The sequence below is a fragment of the Pseudopipra pipra genome, chromosome 27, assembly GCF_036250125.1.
Source record: "Pseudopipra pipra isolate bDixPip1 chromosome 27, bDixPip1.hap1, whole genome shotgun sequence".
In the NCBI taxonomy this organism is placed as follows: Eukaryota; Metazoa; Chordata; class Aves; order Passeriformes; family Pipridae; genus Pseudopipra; species Pseudopipra pipra.
Window position 1 is genome coordinate 5,541,614 of NC_087575.1, and position 19,287 is coordinate 5,560,900.

Sequence of the window (19,287 nt, forward strand, 5' to 3'; positions counted from 1 at the left end):
CCAGACGATGCGCGTCGGATTTTACTTTAAATCTTCCATTTTATCAGGTTATTTTTTGCCTTTCTGAGGACGAGCTCAAGCGCGGAGCGACAGGCCTCGCGCGGAGCATTGTGGGAATGCTGTTAATTTGCGTATGAGGGCGTGGCGTGGCTGGCGCGTGTCCTCCACCGTCCCGTCGTGCCCCAGGCGCGCGCGCGCATGCGCGGAGCCGCCGTTGCCGGCGGGGGAAGATGGAGGCGGAGCGCTGAGGGACGGGACGGGAGAGGTGGAACCGACCCGACCCCCCCGCCGCGCCAGCGACTCCCATGGCCCGGGGCCGGCCCGGCAGCCGCGTCCCCGCTGCGCCTGCTCGGGCCGCCACAGCGCCCGGGCCCCGCTGAGCGCCCAGGCCTGACTCGCGGGGCCTGACCCATCGCCACCCCGAGGCGTCTGCGCCGGGCCGGGGCCGGGGAACCGGGACAGAGACGGCGGCCGCCCGGGCCCAGGCGCCCCGCCGAGCAGCAGCGGCCGCTCTGGGCCCGGCCCAGCCGCCAGGATGTCCGACAACCAGCCGAACGCCAACAACCACCACCCGGCCAACAACACCGGGGCCGCCGGCGGCAACAACCGGGGCGTCCGCAACCCCAACCTCAACCAGAACCCCCTGATCAACGTGCGCGACCGCCTCTTCCACGCGCTGTTCTTCAAGATGGCAGTGACCTACGCGCGCCTCTTCCCGCCCTCCTTCCGCCGCGTCTTCGAGTTCTTCGTCCTCCTCAAGGTGAGGGGCAGCTCCTCCTGCCAGGCGCAGCCGGGCTGAGGGCAGGGATTTCCTTAGGCACAAAAAGTTGTGGCTCTGCCGGAGGTCACAGCCTGTGTTTGGGCCGCACACACCAAGCTGTCCCCAGACCTCCCGTGGGCCTCTCCTGTGTGGGAGACACGAGGAGTTCCTGCACTCCGGGGCTCTGGTTCCAGGTCCGCAAATCCAAAGGAAATCCCTGAGCCAGCTCGCTGGGCAGCCAGGCTGGTGCAGGGCACGGCCCGGGCTCTGGGCTGGAGAGGATTCGGTTTCTGTTTCCAGGAAATCACACTTTGGATGCATTGCACACATGACATACTGGACTGTTGGAGTCTTGTCTTTTCTGGAAGCAGTTAAGGCACAGCCCTGTTCTAACCCTGCTTTTTCAGCAGTGCCAGTGCAGCACAGCTCTGCCCCGGGGTGAACCCTTCTGCCTGCTGGGGCCCCCCAGGGCGGCCTGCCTGTCAGTGTGCAGGGGGGAGCTGCCAGTAGGTTAAATCCTGCTCCATGGCTTCCAGGATGGGACATGAGAGTAAGAAGGGGAGAGCAGCTTACCAGGCCACCCTCCTGCTCTGGGTTTTTACAATTCAGAAAGAAAATGTTCAGCACAACTTGTCTCATACTGCACAGATACTTTTTCTACCCTCCCAGGAAATGTTATGGATTTTCACATCCCTGTTCTGTGTCCCAGTTGTTCAGCTGGATCCCAGCAGACAGGCTGGGACAGGGGTGGTGCTCAAGGTATGGCTGTTGGGCAGAACAGCTGGGAGCTGTTCATGCTGCTTCTGCCTCTGATCACTGCCATCCTAGAGAATGAAAAGCATTCCCAGAGCCCTGCAGGGTCAGGGGCCAGCAGCCTCCAGCCTGCTCCCAGCTCTGCTCTGGCTGCTGGGCACAGGGAAGCAGAGCCTGTCCAGAGCTCCTGCAGCCAGGGAGGTGGCTCTGATTTACCTTCCCTCACATCCCTCGTGCAGCTGCTCTGCAGAGAGATGTTTACCAGCCTGTTTGTTCATCACAAATAGGTCAGGACAGCTGGGCTGATGAGGAGGGAGCAGCTCGGGGTGGGTGGAAGGGAGGTCTGAGCGGTGCCGCTCGCTGTGCCAGCCGTGCTCGGAGCTCTGAACTTTGGATGTCATGCACAGTTACTGTCTGTGCTTTAGGGAGCGGGTTTTATTAGTGCAGTGTGCTCTGCTGTGGTTTATAGCTGTTCCTGGGGTTGAGGCAGGGCAGGGAACCCTTTGGCCGCCCTGGGGCAGGGCCCGTTCCTTGCAGCGACAGGTCTGCCGTGGGTTTGGGTCGTCCTGCCCTCAGAGGGGTTGGCTTTGGGAGAGGTTTGCTTTATTCTGCCTTTGGAAGGCTGGGCAGTCTTCTCTGGGCTTCAGCAGGAAACTCTTTGTGCTAAGGAGGGAAGGGTTGGAAGCTATGGATGCATTTCCATTCCTTTCAACGTGCCTTGTAGCCTCGTTCCACGTTAGTGCTGTGTGTGGTTCAGTTTGGGGAAGGTGTTGGTTGCAGGACCTGTGCTTCCAGCAGGGTACCTGAGCTGCACAGGGGTCGAGGGCAGCTCTGGTCTCATGAACAGGAGCTGCCTTTGGTGTGTTCCTTGCTCAAACTGCCAGGGTCTGGCTCCTGCCATGTTGATGCAGGGAAGCACCAAAGCTCTTGTCCACTTGCCAAATCCACTTGTCCAAGTTTTTCTGGTGTTTTATGGGCAAAGAGGAGCTGGTGGTAACTGGGAAGGCTGTGCTCGGGCCGAGGGTGGCCGGGCTGACGGTCTGTGCCTTGTCTCCTGCCCTGCAGGCTCTCTTCGTGCTCTTCATCCTGGCCTACATCCACATCGCCTTCTCCCGCTCGCCCATCAACTGCCTGGAGCACGTGCGGGACAAGTGGCCCCGGGACGGGATCCTGCGGGTGGAGATCCAGCGCAACTCCAGCCGGGCCCCCATCTTCCTGCAGTTCTGCGGCGGAGAGAAGTTCCCGGGAATGGTGGTTGAGTCCGCGGCCGAGGAGGAGGAGGAGGAAGAGGAAGAAATGACTGTGGATATGTTTGAAAACAGCTCTATCAAGGTTAGGGATGTGCTCCCTGAGTGGGTCAGAGAGGGAGACCTGGGTGATGGGCTGGGGAGAAATGGTTGGTTGGTTGTGTGATCCCTCAGTCTCCTGGAAGTACAGTGGGTTCCTTGGCTGCTCCTGAATTCCCATATTGGCTTCTGATGGTTTAATACAGGAAGCGAGAAAGTGGCCTGAGAAAGTGGCCTCTCCCACCCCTGTGGTGGTGGAGGCCTTTGCAGGGACAGAGGGAGCATGGCAGGTGGGAGGTGAAGAGCCTGCTGATGTGACTTTCCCTGCCCTGGTTTTCCAACAGTTTGAGCTGGATATCGAGCCTAAGGTGTTCCTCAAGCCGTCCCGGGTGAGCAGCACTGAGCTGCCCCACAACGACAGCCAGGAGTTCTCGTTTAGTGACACAGCCACTAAAGGTATGCAGCCTCTGCGGGAGACTGTGTCCGAGTTTGAGATGCTAACCCGAGCAGGTAATCACACCTTCACTGCTACCTGTGCTCCTCCCTCCTCCCCCGTCATCCTCCCTGCACGTCCCACCCTGGCTCCTCGGGGCACCCGCACAGTGACCTGAAATGTCTTCCCAATGTGTTCACCTGGGGTTCCTGTCAGTACTAACAGCAGAGCCACAGCCAGCTCTGCCCCGGGGCTGGGGGTGTTGGGGGAGGCCAGGGGTGGGGGGGAGGCTGGGCTAGAAGCGTTGCCAGACCAGGAGGCTTCAGGTGAAGCCCAGGTGAGCGAGGGCTCCTGGTCTGGCAGTGCGTTCCTGCGGCGGTCGGTGTCAGGTATCTCAGGTGAGCCTGAACCCCCCTGTGAGCCGCAGGGATCCCCTGGCAGCGACACTCCTCCTCACACGAGCAGGGTTTGGGCTGTGTTCTGGGTCCTGAGCCAGCAGCAGCACTTGGAGCAGCCAATTTGCTCCAATTAATGGATCCCAAAAGCCGCCGGGCGGGTTCCGTGGGTTGTGATACCACCCGGCCTCGTCCCACCCTGTTCCTGCCTGGCCTGAGCTGCTCAGGCCTCATAAACTCCACAGGGGGATTTAGTGCCTTTGTGTTATTTAAAATGGAATTCCAGTGGGGAAAACTTGTGTCTCTAGTGGTTAAGGGAGGAAATCTACTGAGGAATATTTATGTTAAAATAGAGATGTGGAATTGGATTCTTTGCCTTTTTCCACAAAATTTGCAAAAAAATTGCCTCTTTCACTCACACTGTTGTCCCTGGAAAGGCTGGAACTCTTTGCTCTGCAGACATACTGGGGTTGTGTCTGTGGAGGAAGGGGAGACCAGACACTGCTCTGTTCCTTGGTCTTGCAGTGGATTTGCTTGATGCTGATCCAGAGCTCATTAGTCCTGAATTAAAGATCATTAAGACCAGAGAGCAGTAAATATTTTTGGTGCAGGACCTTTATTGCCCAGGTTCTGAGGAGAGTCACATTGTGCAGAGCTGTGGCACTGGTGGGGTAACTCTTGGTTTGCTGAACACGTGGCTGGAAATGATCCAGAAAAGGGCAGGGAGAGAATCAGGCTGTTTCCCAGATGAGTTACAAAATTCATCTCTTCAAATTGGTCCCAAATACCTGAGTTTATTGTTTTTTGCCAGATTTCCTGTGCTCTAAGTGAACGAAATTTGCTGTTTAGTCCAAATGTTTTTGCCATGGAAAAATATTTTATGAGACAAAGGAAGTAATTGTTGATATTTAAACCCTTGACTTCCTTTTGAGCTTAAAACTGTTTATAATGGAAACAAAAGACAAAACCAACAGCCCAGCCTGTGTTTGCTGCCTGAGAAGGGGATCAGGGGCTGCATCTCTGTCAGTGCTGTGTCAGGTGTGTCTCTGTTAAGTTCTCGTGTCACTTTAATTGTCACTGTGGTGCTGGGAGCTGCCTGACAGCTGCCTCCCCCCTCCTGGAGATACACCCTGACAGTCTGAAAGAGCAGGGATTAAATTGCTTGGCTCCAGCTTAGCAGGAGGTTTTGTCCTTTCAGAGATGATGTAGCAAAAAGCATCTGTTTGGAACCTTTCTTGGAAAAAAAAAAAAACAAACCAGGGAAACTTCAGGCACCACCAGTTTTTGGGAGAGCTGTAATTGCTGCTGCCTTCTGTTCTGATGTGTAATTGCAGCAGTGACCTCAGTCCCCAGGAAGTGCAGGGCTCTTGCCTGTGGAGCATTTACTCGTGTTCAGCAGGTGTAAAGTGGATTTTCCTGCTGTTTCCCAAACAACATGGGAAGCAGAAATTGAAAAGAGCAAGAACAAGTGGTTCTGGGCTTGCCAGGCACAGATGTGGGCAGGTTCTGGGCAGAGCTTGGAAGTGCTGCCCTGAAGCTTTCCCAGAAGCCTCACATTAAGGACTAAGGTCAGGGGAATGGGCTGCAATTCTGAAGAGTTTGAACTGATTTATGTTTAAGTGGTTGAGGGAAGCCTGGAGCCCATGTTTGCAGCTGGTTCCCTTTTCAAGAATGTGATGGGAGGGAGGGAACGAACCCGGAGGGGCTGTTTCTTCGTGGTGGTTGTTTGCAGATCCAGGTGCTGAGCCTCCCTGTGTCCCTCCCCGTGTCCCTCCCTGTGTCCCTCCTCTCCAGTGTGGCCACAGGAGGAGTACATCGTGGAGTACTCGCTGGAATACGGCTTCCTGCGCCTGTCCCAGAGCACACGGCAGCGCCTCAGCATCCCAGTCATGGTGGTGACCCTGGGTGAGTGGGGAGGCAGCCTGGGCAGGGCAGGGGGGGCAGGGGTGGGGACCTGCTGTGCAGAGACCTCCACGCTGTCTCTGGGAACTCTTTATGAAGTGCACTCACTTCCCACGCAGGAGAGCTGCTGTGTGCAGCCCATCTCCCTTTAGTAGGTCACAGCTTTCCAGGAGGAGCACTCTGAAATGGTGGAGCCTGGTTCAGTGAGCCCTGGTGTCATGCCCAGCACAGTTGTTTCCCATGGAGAAGGGAAGAGCCCTCTCCCTGGCTGAAGGCACTGAAGCTCTGGGCTCAGTGGGAGCAGCAGCATGCAGGGTTAGAGCCCAGTGGTGAGGGCAGCTGTGCAGCTGTTGGGGACGGTGCTCACAGGTCTGTGTCACACTCTCAACATGCTCCTGTGCCCCTGGGAGCACCAGCAGATTGTTTCCCTGGAACAGCGCTCTCTTCTCCTGGCATTTGCTCTGTTAAAACCTGTCCAAGTCAGGAATACAGTCTCAGACCTTCTTGTGCACTGCTAGTGCCCTGATCAGACTTGTTACTTCCTCCCAGTCAAGCTGAAGCACAACTGGACAGGGGTTTAGGTGATTTTCCTGTGCAGTGATGGGCAGACGGGGTGAGCCAAATTCCATTTGTGTCTGTGCCAGCCCTGACATTCCTGAAGGCCCATTAGCACTTTGACAGCGTGGCTGGATCTGTCAGGGGTGACATCTTCCCTCCCAGACCTGCCCAGTTCGGTTTTACTGCCCCAGGCCCACGTGCTGGCCCAGGCCCAGCTCTGCTGGCACGCGTGTCCCTCGGGGTGATGGGACGTGTGCTCACTTTGTGCCTCTGGGGCTGCGGGTGTGAACACTCTGAGCAGGTTTTGTGTTCTCCCTAGACCCTACGAGGGATCAGTGCTTTGGGGACAGGTTCAGCCGCCTGCTGCTGGATGAGTTCCTGGGCTATGATGACATCCTGATGTCAAGTGTCAAAGCTTTAGCTGAAAACGAGGAAAACAAAGGTAAGGCCTGGAGGAGTGATGACAGCGGCTGCGCGGAGCGGTGGGTGTTTGTTCTGTGCATGCCTGAATATCATCTTCTGACTATTGATTAATCTGTAACGCAGGGAGCAGCTCCCTGTGTTATTGTCAAGGACAAAATGAGAGAGGCAGGAGGGGAGAGGTGTCTGGAAACCTGATTTCCTCCCTCCTCACTGCCCTGCATGACAATGAGTGCTGCCCTGAGGATTTGCTCCAGATCCTGTTTCTTTAGCAGGCAGTGGCAGCTGGTCCTTACCTGTGTGTTGATCATACTGAGCCGGTGTTTGTGCTCTTTCTCCAGGTTTCCTTCGCAATGTGGTGTCTGGGGAGCACTATCGCTTCGTCAGCATGTGGATGGCCAGGACGTCCTACCTGGCAGCCTTTGTCATCATGGTCATCTTCGTAAGTCAGCGGGAGCTGGGCAGTGCCTGGACTCAGCCAGGGCTGGGCAGCATGTGGCTGGTGTAACAGCACAGACCTGAGCTCTCACCTGCTTTTAAAGTGTAGTTGGTGGAGGATGAAGCCCTACTCTGGGACTTTTGTTCTAAGTGTCCTGCACGACGTTTGTCCTCTGAGACTTTTAAGAACAGGCCAGACTGATTTGCCAGGAGTGATCAAGATAAATGAAGAGATGATGTGTGAGATGAGGCCATCTCAAGATACACATCAGACAAGATCCTGAACGATAACTATGCTGTGTTTGTAGTCTTGGGTGGCTGTGGGACTCTCCCCTTGTGTCTGGCTGTCCCACCCACTGAGGCAGCTCTGTGCACAATCCCACTGTGGGCAGTGAGGAGGAACCAAGTGCAGGGAGGTGCTGGGAGCTGCGGCAGGAGCGGGATGGAGGACGGGAGATTCCCTGCTCCCAGCTCTGTGGGTTGGCTTGGCCCCCGCTCAAATATTCAGGATCGGTCCCTTTACAAACAAATCCCTTACTGTCTGTTCCCCTGCAGCAGCACAGAGATTAATTGCCGTTTGTAGAGCCCTAATTACTCTTTGGCAAATTGCTCTGCACAGCTCCAGCTAACGAATGTGGGATGTGCAAGCCCAGGCTCGCCCGGGCCTCTGCCGCAGTGCGATTCCAGCGACTCCCCACACCCGTGGGGCTCTAACCTGCCTCCCCTTCTCTCTCCTGTTTCAGACTCTGTCTGTCTCGATGCTGTTGCGCTACTCACACCATCAGATCTTTGTCTTCATTGGTAAGGACTGGCTGAGGGGTTTGGGTTGTGCTGGGCACTGTGCCTGCTCCAGCACAGTGTGTCATAGAGTCACAGCAGGTTTGGGTTGGAAGGACCTTGAGGATCGTCTTGTTCCAACCTTGATTTTTGTTGTTTAGAGGGGTCCTACTTTTAGCTGCACAGGGAATCCATCCCCCTGCACCCTGTCACCGCGCTCGCCAGAGCTGTTCTGTCTCCTGACAAGTGCTGGGCACAGAGGATTTGGGATGATGGACTTGGCTGCACTGAGTGGGCAGTACCATGGGGTGGAGAGTTCCTCGGCCCCACATCCTCTCTGTGCCACAATGTGTTTTCCCTCTTGCAGTTGACCTGTTACAGATGCTGGAGATGAACATGACCATTGCATTCCCTGCGGCTCCGCTCCTCACTGTCATCCTGGCTCTGGTTGGTAAGGACTTGCCTCACTGCTTGTATCTGCAGCACATCCCTCTGGGATCTGTGGGAAGTCTGATTCCCTGTTCCGAGCTGGCCGCGGCAGGTGGTTAGCGCGGCTGCTCATCACAAGGCAGAAGGCTCTGGAATCTGATGGCACAGTGAGCTCCATTGTCCTCCTGGGTCCCCTGGAAAAGCAGCAGTTCATTGGGGAATCCCAGAATCCGAAGCTTTGTCTGTCCCTGGAGCTCGTTGCAGACTTACGTTCTGTAGCCAGATTGCATTTGCACAGTTTGAATTTAAAAAGCAACAGACCCCCTGAAATGTGTGCTGGGGGAGGCAACTGGTCCCTGCCGTCAGCGCTGGAACACGCTCGGCCTTGGCTGCTGCTGTAACCAGGGCCCAGTTACCTGCCCTGGGCAGGTGCAGCACAGCCTGGCCCTGGGGTGGCAGAGGGCCCCTTCCCGTGCCCTGCCTGTGCTGATGTCTCCTCTGTCCGCAGGTATGGAGGCCATAATGTCCGAGTTCTTCAACGACACCACGACCGCGTTCTACATCATCCTCATCGTGTGGCTGGCGGACCAGTACGACGCAATCTGCTGCCACACCAACACCAGCAAGAGACACTGGCTCAGGTGAGGTCTCATTCCCTCTCCCTGTCCTTCTCCAGCTGCTCCAGGGCCTTCCCAGCCCCTCCAGGCATGACAGCCTCCACTCCTGAGGGTGTCTCTGTGGCTCCTTGGGAGCTGCCCCACATGGCACAGGGTCCAAAGTGCGATTGCTCCGCTTTGGATTTGTGCCTGGATCTCAGAATCACCTCGACCTTTTCCTGCCCCTTGTTTTGCCCCATTCATAGCCAGGCAACTCTGATTACCTGTTAACGAGTCTGCACTGCCCCAGACCAAGTGCCCCGGCTCAGGCTGGGCTTGGGAGTAGAACAGAGCTCATATTTTTCCTGGTTTTCCTTGCCTTCCTGTCTAGGTTTTTCTATCTGTACCACTTTGCCTTCTACGCCTACCACTACCGCTTCAACGGGCAGTACAGCAGCCTGGCACTGGTCACCTCCTGGCTCTTCATCCAGGTGAGTCCCTGCACAGCTGCTGCACCTGGGGGGGTTTTGCCAGACTTCCTCTCAAGCTGGGTTGGAGTAGGGATCCCTTTTTCCGTAAGAGATGGAACTAAGCCTGGTTTGGAAATGGAACAGCAGAAGGCAGCTGTGGAACAGGGGAACCTTTGAGTCACTGTCTGCAGTCCAGTCACGGGCATGACAATAACCCGATGCCACACAGGTTCTGGGAAGGCTTTCTGTCCTCTCCTTCTGCAATAAATCCTGATGAGGACCTGTCTTGCAGAGGAGCAGCTCAGGTCCATGCAGTGAGGATGCTGGCAGGACCAGCTCCGAGGTGATGTCTCCAATATCCTGGATCAGTTAAACCTGTTGGGTGTCTCTGGCTGTTGACCTGCTGCAGGGTGGGGGCAGGGGATGGAGCACAGTCTGGAGGAATGCCATTATCCTTCTTTTCCCAGCCCTTAAAAGGGAAGAGGGGTTGTACTCTGTTGCCTGTCTTCAGAGAGAAACTATAAAGCAGCTTGCAGCAGTCAAAAGTCCAAACTTCGTGCTAACCTGCTGGCTGTCAGAGCAGCTGGATTCTCCAGGAGAAGTGTGGTTTTCTTGGGATGTGGTAGCTTGTGGCCCAGGCCCAGGGGTGACTCCTTTCCCTCTCTTCCTCCAGCACTCGATGATTTACTTCTTCCACCACTACGAGCTGCCAGCCATCCTGCAGCAGATCCGGATCCAGGAGATGCTGCTGCAGAACCAGCAGGTCGGGCAGGGCACCCAGACCACGCTGCAGGACAACCTCAACAACAACACCACGGCTGCCCCCGTCGAGGCGGGGGGTCGCCGAGCCCCCCTGGCCAGCGGGCCCCCCGGGGAGGGCAGCGGCCCGACCACCCTGACCCCCGGCGAGGCCTCGAGCGTCATCGCTGCCGCCGCCTCCGTGGGCAGCGACCTGAACTGGGTGGCCGAGACGGCCGCTATCGTGACAGAGGCCTCGTTCCTGTCCGACCTGAGCACGACCCTCCTGGAGCCCACCGTGGTGCACGAAGCCGTGGCCAACGGGACCCCTCAGGAGGCGGCCACGGGCTCTGGTTTGGTCGCCCGCATCAGGGTCAGCAGCGACCGCCCGGAGACGGCCGTGGGCTCCATCACCATCGAGGTCACCTCGACGGCCGTGGTGGCCGCAGCAGATGCTCCCCCTGCTGCGGGGGCTGCGCCCCTCGTCCCGCTGCAGGAAGGGGGGGCCCCTCTCCTCAGCCCCTCCCTTCCCAAGCAGACTGAGGCTCTCGAGGGCTCAGACAGCCGAGCAAAACCCAGTGGCAAGAACTGTGTGGGCAGCAGCAGCAGCAGCAGCAGCAGCGTGGCAGAGCCCCCTCCAGCCTCAGGGGGGGACAGTGACCAGGACAGAGGTTTGGAGGACCGGGGGGAGAGCAGCCCCTGCCCAGCACCAGCGGAGAGAATGCCCAGCTCAGAGCCAGGCTCCAGGAACCTGTCCTGAGCCCTGCTGGCTCACTCTGGACTGCCGGGAAGGCATTGGGATTTCGTTTGTTACTATTTCTCACTTCACCATCATCCTTAACCCATGGATCCCTCCGAGTGGAGCCGGAGCAGCAGGAGCAGAGCAGGGCTGTGGTGACCTCCCTTCCCTGGGAAGGGCACAAGGGGCTGTGGGGGGGTTGGGGGGTTTGGTCCCCTGGCCCACACAGCTCCAGGGCTCCTCCGAGACCACATGTGAGCCTGCTCCTGCCCCATGTCAGCTTGTGCCCCAGCTTTTCCTTGCCCCCCAACCCGGGCTTCACCCCCCACAGCCGTGTTTGCAGTCCAGGTGTGGATCCCAGCTCTCAGGTAGGAGTGTCCTGGGACAGGCCACAGCACGTGGCAGCTCTGTGGTGAGAGTAGGAGCTGATAGAGCAGGCAGAGCGTGTCCAGCCCCCATGGGAGAGCCACAGAGAGGAGAGTCCTGGTCACCTTTCCTGCTCCTGAGGGGAGGAGCAGCTGAGACCTTCTGTGGGTGTGAGGTCTGCACACGGCTGGGCAACAACCAAAGCAGAAGCTGCAATTCAGTTCCTTTTTTTCTGCCCTTGAATTTCCCTCAGTGGGTGGGGTGGGGTGTGGAAGGTGCCGTGTCCAGGGGGGAGCTGCCATCTCAGGAGCCATGAGTGATGCCTGGAGAGAGCCCTGCTGCAGTGTGGGTGTCTGTGGAGAGGTGTGGGGCGAGAGCAGCAGCTCTGTCCTGCACAGCTCTGTCCTGCACAGCTCTGTCCTGCACAGCTCTGTCCTGCACAGCTCTGCTCTGGGTGAGGCAGCTGCTTTCCAGTGCCTTGTCCCTCCCGTGGACCACATCTGCATTTAGGATCAGCCCCATCCCAGACGAGAGAGCAGCTTCTCACCCCTGGACTCTTGCATGAACTGGTTTAGCAAAGAACCAAAACACTAAAGCCAAGACATTTCAGCTGATTTTCCCCTGTTTCCCTGCAGTGGAGGTGAGGCTGGCGGGTCCCAACCCCTGTGCCATGGAGCTGAGCTGGGGGGCTGCATGAGACCTCTGTGGAGGGGTTGGACCCAGCAGGATGTGCTGGAAGGAGGGTTTGTGCACGGGGTGGAGCAGGGCGAGGCAGGATGGAGCTCTGGGAGAACCATGGTGGGACAGGGCAGGGGCAGGTGACACGTGGGCACTTGTCTCTTGGGGACAGCTGGGTCCCTGTACAGGTGTCCCCAAATTCAGGGCTGTCTCCCTATGGCAAAGCAGCATCTGTCTCCCTCGGAGGGCTCTGTGCGTTTCGATGTTTCCTTGTCAGCGCGGGGGGCTCAGAGCCCCCTGTTCACCCCTCTGCTTTTCCCACCTGGGTGCCCCCACTTTGTTTTTCCCTTTTGCCTGGAGCAGCCCTGGTGCTGCACCGGAGCTGGGGGGACCCTGCTGTGACCAGCAGGTCCAGTCCTGCTGCTGCCAGCACTGCTGGGAAGGGGCCTCGTGGCCAACTGAGCCCAGCCTCTGGAGTGCCAGGAATGACTGTAGGCTTTTCAGAGGAGTGGGTGGGTGGGAGGGGAAGGGGGGACACCAAACCAAATGATTTGATGAATGAAAAGTAGAGTTCATTCTATTTAATTAATGTACAAAATGTGTTTGTATATAATAATAAATATTATCTCTAACAGCTCCTGCAGCTCTGCCCCACGTCCTGTCCCGTGTCCTGGGCTCCCGCCGGGGTCCTGGGGAGGGGGTGAATGCTGGATCCTGGGGGAGCCCCCCCGTCCCGGGTGTCGCTGTCTGGGGGTGTCACGTCCGTGTCCCCTGGCAGGGCGGGGGGCGGTGGCAGCGCTGGGGCCGAACAGCAGCCCCGTCCCCGCCGCGGGGCTCTGAGTCCTTCCACGGCCACCCACAGGGATGGGGAGTTATTCCATGTCCTCGGGAGGGAGGGGAGCACCGAGGCACAGTCTGTCCCGCTCCCTGGGTGGCACCTCCATCCCTCTGCCCGAGGGAGACTCCGGCTCTGCTTTGTGGTGCTCTGGGATCAGCCCGGCTTTGCTGCCCTGGAGCTTTCTCTCCAGAGGGAGGTTTCACTCCCGGCCTGTCCTGCTGCCCCCTCTCTGTGGGACCTTCCTGTTCCTCCTCCTAATCGCTGCCGTCCTGCGGTGGGGTTGAGCTGGGCCTGCGGAGGAGGGAGGGGAAGGGGAAGGGGAAGGGTTACTCTCAGGCTTGGCTGCATTCAGGATGCAGCTGGAAGAGGAAAAGCAGACTTCACCGTCGGTCATCTTTATTTACATGGTGTAAAAGCAGAGTGGGGCTGTGGGGCTGAGCTTTGTCTGGGTGCTGCAGGGGCCTCTCGCCCCATCTCAAGTCCCCTAAAAAGAACTCCCTGCCCTTCAAACCCCCACTGCCAGCAGGAAGCAGGAAAGGAAGAGATGAAGGGCCCCAGAGGTTGGGCAGCCCCAGGACATCCTCCCTCCCTTTTTCCTTCCATCCCTCCCCTCCACTCCTGCTCCGAGCTGGAGGAGTGGGTGCCCTGCCCTGCCCCGCCCCGCCCTGGGATGCTTTGGGGGGTCCCTGCCCCCGCCTCACCTCTCCTCCCGGGGCTCCTCGGGGGCCAGCAGGGCGGGCAGTGCCCGGCCACCCTTGGCTGTGCCCAGCACGGCCACCAGCTCGCTCTTCCTCAGCAGGGCCGCGCGCAGCTGCTCCCGCATCTCCTGGATCTTCTCCTCCAGCTCCCGGAGCTCGCTCTCGCTGGCTGCCCTGTCCGGGGGCTGCGGTGCCTGCCCGTTCCCGGGGTGCCGTGGGGACCCCTCACCCTCGGGGGGGGCTTTGTCCAGCTGGAATCGCACCCGCCGGGCCTCCTTCCGCAGGGCACTCCAGGGCTGTGCTGCTGCCGGTGCCGGCCTGGGCTGGGGCTCACCCCTGTGTGGGGAGGCAGAGAGGGCTGAGCTGAGATCTGGTCCCTCTGCGGCCCCCCGGGATGGTGGGTGTCCATAGGGAGGAGGAGAAGAGTGGACAGGCTCTCAGCCCTGGCTGTACCTCTGCTCCAAATTCAGCTGCTGGCTCTTCCTCTCCTCCGTGCCCATGTTCAGAGCCCGATGGATTTTCTGTGGGGAGCAAGGGAAGAGTGAGATGTGGGGTGATGGTTTTGGGATTAACTGAGGGTGATGGTCCAGGGGTTATCTGGGAGTTGATGGTCTGGGGCTGGAGGAGGGCAGAGGTGGTGTAAGTTAAGAGGGAGCAGCGAGATGGGGCCAGGGGTCTTTGGGGCACCGGGTGAGCCCCTTCCCGCTGGCCCCACCTGGCTCGTGTGCAGCCAGTAGTTGAATTTCTTCTTGCGCCGGATGCGGGGCAGGACCAGGCGGTAGAAGACGTGCTCGCCCAGCGAGGTGAGCAGAGAGCCACTGAGCCCGATGCACAGCAGCACGAACAGCCCCGAGAAGTGGTAGATGCCCATCTGCAGGGTCTGCAGGGAGCAGGGGGTGTGGGCTGGGCTGGGGGGTGTCAGACCCCAGAGCCCCCCCCGCCAAAGGCTGGCCACCAAACCTCGGTGACGGCGAAGACGCGCTTCCCACAGGGCACCATCTTGTACCACTTGTCGTGCAGGAGGTCGATGAACCCCGAGGACTTGTAGCGGCTGATGAACTCGGAGACGTTGGAGGTCAGCGGCGAGTTCTGGGGGAGGCCGATGCCGTAGCCTGGCCCCAGTGAGGGGGGAGAGAGGGGCAGCGCTGGGACAGGGGGTACAGCCCCAGTGCCCTCCACGGAGGGGGCACCTCCCCACCCTGCCCGGTCACGGCAAGGCGTGACCACAGCCAGAGCACACGTGTGTACACACATGCACACACATGCACACACACAGGACCCCTCCCCACCACAGCCCCCCCAAACCTTCGATGGCAAAGGGTTTGCCCACGGTGAGCAGTTTGCAGTCGGAGTCGATGGAGACCTCGTAGTCCAGCAGGGATTTGTCCATGATGAAGGCATTGAGTTTTGGGGGCTCTGTCCTGCACCAGCATGGAGGGAAGCTCAGGGAGGGGCTGCTCCCCCTTTCTCAGCATCCCCCCAACCTGACACCCCTCCCAGGGGTGGGAGTGCTCGGGGGGGGGGGGGGGTGTGTGCACAGGCTGCAGGGAGGGCGCAAAAGCTGCCCTGGGAGGAGTAAAAGGTGTGAGGGAGCCCCCCATGCCCTTCCTGCTCCTCACTTGAGCATGGTGACGCCGTCGGGGGTGGTGGGGACGTTGTAGCGCCGCATGTACTCGTGCATCTCAGGGAAGCTCTTCTTGATGTACTCCTCGGCACTGCTCTCCCACACCGTGCCGAAGCGGAAGCCCTGCGAGGGGTGATGCAGCTGGAAGGAGGCACCAGAGCATCAGCACCCCTGCCCGGGGACGTGTCCCCAGCCCTGAGCCCCAGGTAGGGGACCCAGCCTGTGGAGGTACAGCAGCTTTTTGGGGGTGTCTGGCAAAGAGCACCCCCCCAGAGACAGCCTCAGGACAAACCCAGCCTAGTCCCCCTTGCCCTGGAGCTGAGGCCAGGATTAAACATCAGGGTAGGGGGGGCCACAAAGCTTTCTGGGGGTCACAATGACACCCCCCACCCAGTCTTGGAAGGGGCCACACTGCAGGACTGAGGCTAGAGAGAACTTTCACATTGATTTCAGCAGGAAAGGTGCAGAAGGAAGGACAGGATTTTCCTCCCTACCTTCCCTGGACCTCAGCCCTGTCTCAGCCCATCTGAAGCAGCCGGACACTCACCCACCTTTGGGTCGTGGATGCCCGAGAGCTCCTCGAAGGTCTTGTCCCCCACCATGACGGCCGCCAGGTTGGCCGTGTAGCTGGAGAGCACCAGGAGGCAGAAGATGGCCCAGAGGTTCATGAGGAAGCGGCCGGTGCAGCACTTGGGTGTCTTGCTGGAGACAGTGCGCCCAAAGAGGATGGCGTAGCACAGGTTGAGGGCTGAGGAGTAGGAGAAGATCTTCATGCGGTTGCGGCCGTGGGGGGTCATGCCATAGGGGCTCTTCCACTCGTAGAGGGTGAGGAAAAGTGCCGTCATGTGCAGTGCCACGAAGACGCCCACCCACATGGTCCAGTGCAGGGGCCACATGAAGGCTCCGATGGGCGACGCCGTGTCCTTGGTCCTCACCAGGATGCCCAGGCTGGTGGAGAAGAAGGGGCTGGTGAAGTCGATGACTTTGCTCCGCGCCGAGTTGATGCTGAAGGAGGTGACGGCCATGTGGGCTGTGCCACTGAGCAGGTCCCCCACCAGTCCCGTCCAGCGCCCGTTCTTCCAGGCCCCGTATTTCCCATCGCCCACGATGTAGAGCTCGAAGTCAAAGGCCATGTCCTCGGCCAGCTTCTCCAGCAGGTCGATGCAGTACCCGTAGCAGCACTTCTTGTACGCCCGCGGCACCGAGCCATTGCCGGCGCCGAGCTCCTCGAAGAGGGTGTCCAGCACGGCCGAGTCGTTGGTGCCGGGGTCCAGGCAGAGCTGCCCGGCCGGGCAGTTCCCTTCCTCATCCACCTCCCTGGTGAAGACGAAGGGGTGCTCCACCAGCGTCACCACGCGCAGCCGCGCGCGGGCCCCCCCGGCTGCTTCGCTGGGGCTCTTGTGCTGCCGCTGGCTCTGCCACATGCCCTCCTCCAGCTCCAGCTTGCCATGGCTCCAGGTGCCCACCGTCACCCAGGTGGGGTCCCCCCGAGAGTCCCGACGCAGGCTCCAGACATGGAACTGCTGCTCCGGCCGCACCAGCGCCGCCTTCTCCACACGCACCAGCCCCGTCAGACCACGGAAGGACGTGTTGGCCAGGAACCTGCCGAGGGGAGGCTGTCACAGCTCCAGTGTCCCAGGTCAGCTGGGACCAAGGAACAGGGACGGGGACTGGGAGCAGGATGTGCCCAACTCGGACAGGGACAAGGTCAGGGATCAGCAGGATCCGGCCCCACTGTGCTGCCCCGCAGCTCGCTGTGCTGCCAGGGCCAAGTGTTATTAATATTTATAGAGCCACGGTGCTCGGGCAGCATTAGGGAGATCTGAAGTGACACGTCCCCCCCTGTGCAACACAAACTGTGTCCCGGGGTGGGCTGAGCCCCCGGCGGCCGCTGCACAAGCTGGGGACAGCACCGGGCAGTGCCCTGCACTGAGCACAATGGTCACCCAGCTCCGCCCTCGCCCCATCCCAGGGGTGGGGCACAGCCCCCCCCATGCACCCCAATACCAGAGAGCCGGGACAGGGGGAAGGAGGCACCCCCAGTAGCCCCTTTACCTGGCAAGGAACAGCCCCGGGGACTCGCCACCCGCCCGGTGCCTCTCGCTGCAGTTGCTCGTGGTCTGCAGCAGGGCGGGGTCGGGGTGGCCGCGGGCGGCGCGGGCGATGGCCCGGGACACCAATCCCACCGCGTCCTGAACAAAGAGCTCCAGCGGCGGCCGGTTGACCTCACCGAAGGCCAGCAGCCCCGGGGGCAGCCCCTCGGTCTGCAGCTCGTTGGCGCCGAGCGGGGAGCCCAGCATCCAGTGGAATTCCTGTGGTGGCAGCCCCGACTCCTCGGCTGCCTGGAAGACGAGCCGAGCACGGGGCAAGTCGCAGCCCAGCACCAGCACCGGGCTGGAGAGGGTCCTGACATGCTCCCTGTGCTGCTGCAGGTAGCGGGTGGCCCTGGGCTCATCCAGGTAGCCCAGGTCCAGGACGGTGCGCAGGAAGAGCTGGGAGCGTTGGGCCCAGAGGTCGAGGAAGCCGGCGACGTCCCAGGGGTGGCAGAGCACCAGGCTGGTCTCCTGCCAGTTACTGGCCTGCAGGATGCTCACCAGCACGTCCACCAGAGTCTCCAGTGAGCTCTGCCGGTCCATGTGGAAGTGGAAGGGGCTCTGCCGACACACAGGGGTCGTGGCCGTGCCCCTGCTCACGGGAAGCGCCCAGAGGCAGCACCAGGCACGGACCCTCCCATCCCGAGGTCACCCTGTGCTCCCTACCCACCCCCTGCCCACTCCTAGTCTGGAATCCAGTGCCAGAACACGTCCCAGAGTCCTTCTGGAGCCAAACCGGGGTTGGGACTGGGGCTGAGGGATGAGGGGCTTCCAGAGGAACCAGGGAATTTGTCTTGGAGTGGGAGCTGGAATTGGGGCTGGGATAGAGCCTGACAGAGGGACAGGAAGGAGCCGAGATGGGAGCTGGGATAGAGCCAGGATAGGGCTGGAATGGGGGCCAGGAGGGGGCTGGGATAGAGCAGCGATGGGAGCCAGATAGAGCCAGGATAGGGCCCGGGATGAAGCTGGAATAGAGCCAGGATGGAGGTGGGAATGGGGGTGGGATGGGGCCGGGGTGGGAGACAAGATGGAGGGAGAACAGAGCCGGGAGGGAGCCCGGAGGGAGTCGGGATCCAGAAGGGATAAGGGGCTGGGATAGATTGGGAATTGGAGCTGGGATCGGAGCCGGGATCAGGACCGAGATCGGAGGCAGGACTGAGCCGGGAGGAGGACCCGCGCGATAGAGCCGGTATGGAGCCGAGACGGGGACCAGGACGGGAGCACGGACGGAGCCGGGATGGGCACAAGGACGGAGCCGACGAGCAGGGACGGGAGCGGGGACCGGGAGCGGCGCGCCCGGCCGGTGCCGGTGCAGGTGGGGGGCGGGCGCTGCGGGTCTCACCTGCGCTCGGAAGGGCAGCGGCCCGCGGGTGTCCAGGATGCTGACGAAGGGGACCTGGAGGGCGGCGGCGAGGAAGTCGAGCTGGAGCAGCTCCCGGCGGGAGCGGGGCAGCGCCAGGACGGCGGCCACGCCGCGTCCCGCCAGAGCCCCGCACAGCCACCGCGCCAGCGAGCCGGGGTCCCTCGCTGCCGGGCCGCCCCCCACCACCTCCAGGCTGAGGTTGTGGGGCAGCGCCGCCCCGCCGGGGTCCCCCCCGGGGCCGGTACCGGCGGCCCGGGCCAGCGCGGCGCGGAGCCGGGCGCGGGCGGGCGCGGGCGGCAGCAGCGCCCCGAGGCGCACGGCGGGACCGGGGCTCGGGCCGGGGCCGGGCCCCGGGGGGGTCGGGACGCGGCAGGGATGCGGGTGTCCCCCCGCCGCCCCCAGCGCCGCCGCCAGCAGCCAGAGCGCCCGCAGCCCCTCCATGAGCCCCGCGCCGGCCCCGCACCGGCCCCGCACCGGCCCCGCCGCTTTGTGCTTCGCCGGGGGCGGCTCCGGGGCGTACCCCGGCTGCGGGCAGGGACCGGTCGGGTCCCGCTGGGCCCCCGCTGGGCAGCGCCGAGCCCCCGGTGCGCGGTGGGTCACTCCGGACCCGGCCCACGCAGCGCCGGATCCGCCCGCAGCCGCCCCGTCCACGCCCACGCGCGACGCGGGTCCCCCTCGCCGCACCCCGCAGAAAAGGGGGCCCCCGCCCGCGCGGTGCTGCCGTCCGAGGGCTGTGACCGTGGGGTCCCCCGGCACAGGGACCCCCGCCGTTCTCTGGGTGGTCCCGGCCGCCTTTTGACTACCTGAACCTTCCTCTTCCTCCTCCCTCTCCGGCCCGGGAAAAGCCCCTCGGGGCGGTCCCTCAGCCGGGGTAGGAGCCGTAAATTGTCTCCCCCGTCCCGGTAACCCCCCCCCTCTTCCCCCCCATCCCTC

At 61.0% G+C, this 19,287-nt stretch overlaps 2 protein-coding genes across 3 annotated transcripts; one reads left to right on the forward strand and one right to left on the reverse strand.

Moving 5' to 3' along the window:
* Window positions 1-195: 195 nt before the first annotated feature.
* TMEM259 (transmembrane protein 259) lies at window positions 196-12,375 on the forward strand. 2 transcript variants are annotated; one of them, XM_064637616.1, is made up of 11 exons: window positions 196-760; window positions 2,579-2,845; window positions 3,144-3,309; window positions 5,422-5,532; window positions 6,407-6,529; window positions 6,849-6,949; window positions 7,689-7,746; window positions 8,090-8,173; window positions 8,660-8,792; window positions 9,139-9,238; window positions 9,891-12,375. In XM_064637616.1, exons 1-11 carry the CDS (start codon window positions 536-538, stop codon window positions 10,713-10,715), a joined length of 2,193 nt encoding a protein of 730 aa, XP_064493686.1. In that variant the 5' UTR covers window positions 196-535; the 3' UTR covers window positions 10,716-12,375. The 2 variants fall into 2 exon arrangements, with proteins under 2 accessions (XP_064493686.1, XP_064493687.1); XM_064637617.1 differs by having other exon boundaries at window positions 3,144-3,255.
* GRIN3B (glutamate ionotropic receptor NMDA type subunit 3B) lies at window positions 12,305-19,066 on the reverse strand. The gene is made up of 10 exons (XM_064637613.1): window positions 18,334-19,066; window positions 16,954-17,552; window positions 15,450-16,500; window positions 14,894-15,039; window positions 14,580-14,695; window positions 14,235-14,386; window positions 13,990-14,154; window positions 13,728-13,795; window positions 13,278-13,610; window positions 12,305-12,867 (listed from the first exon to the last, which is right to left on the reverse strand). Exons 1-10 carry the CDS (start codon window positions 18,793-18,795, stop codon window positions 12,831-12,833), a joined length of 3,129 nt encoding a protein of 1,042 aa, XP_064493683.1. The 5' UTR covers window positions 18,796-19,066; the 3' UTR covers window positions 12,305-12,830.
* Between the last annotated feature and the right edge of the window lie 221 nt (window positions 19,067-19,287).

Excerpts from the sequence above, each read along its gene's own strand:
- TMEM259 (XM_064637616.1), top strand. The coding sequence starts at position 536 with ATGTCCGACAACCAGCCGAACGCCAACAACCACCACCCGGCCAACAAC. Across the intron at positions 5,533-6,406 it reads AGTCATGGTGGTGACCCTGG|ACCCTACGAGGGATCAGTGC; the intron begins GTGAGTGGGGAG and ends TGTTCTCCCTAG. Across the intron at positions 8,174-8,659 it reads TGTCATCCTGGCTCTGGTTG|GTATGGAGGCCATAATGTCC; the intron begins GTAAGGACTTGC and ends CTCTGTCCGCAG.
- GRIN3B (XM_064637613.1), bottom strand. The coding sequence starts at position 18,795 with ATGGAGGGGCTGCGGGCGCTCTGGCTGCTGGCGGCGGCGCTGGGGGCG. Across the intron at positions 16,501-16,953 it reads CCGGGGCTGTTCCTTGCCAG|GTTCCTGGCCAACACGTCCT; the intron begins GTAAAGGGGCTA and ends TCCCCTCGGCAG. Across the intron at positions 14,696-14,893 it reads GACGGCGTCACCATGCTCAA|GACAGAGCCCCCAAAACTCA; the intron begins GTGAGGAGCAGG and ends ATGCTGGTGCAG.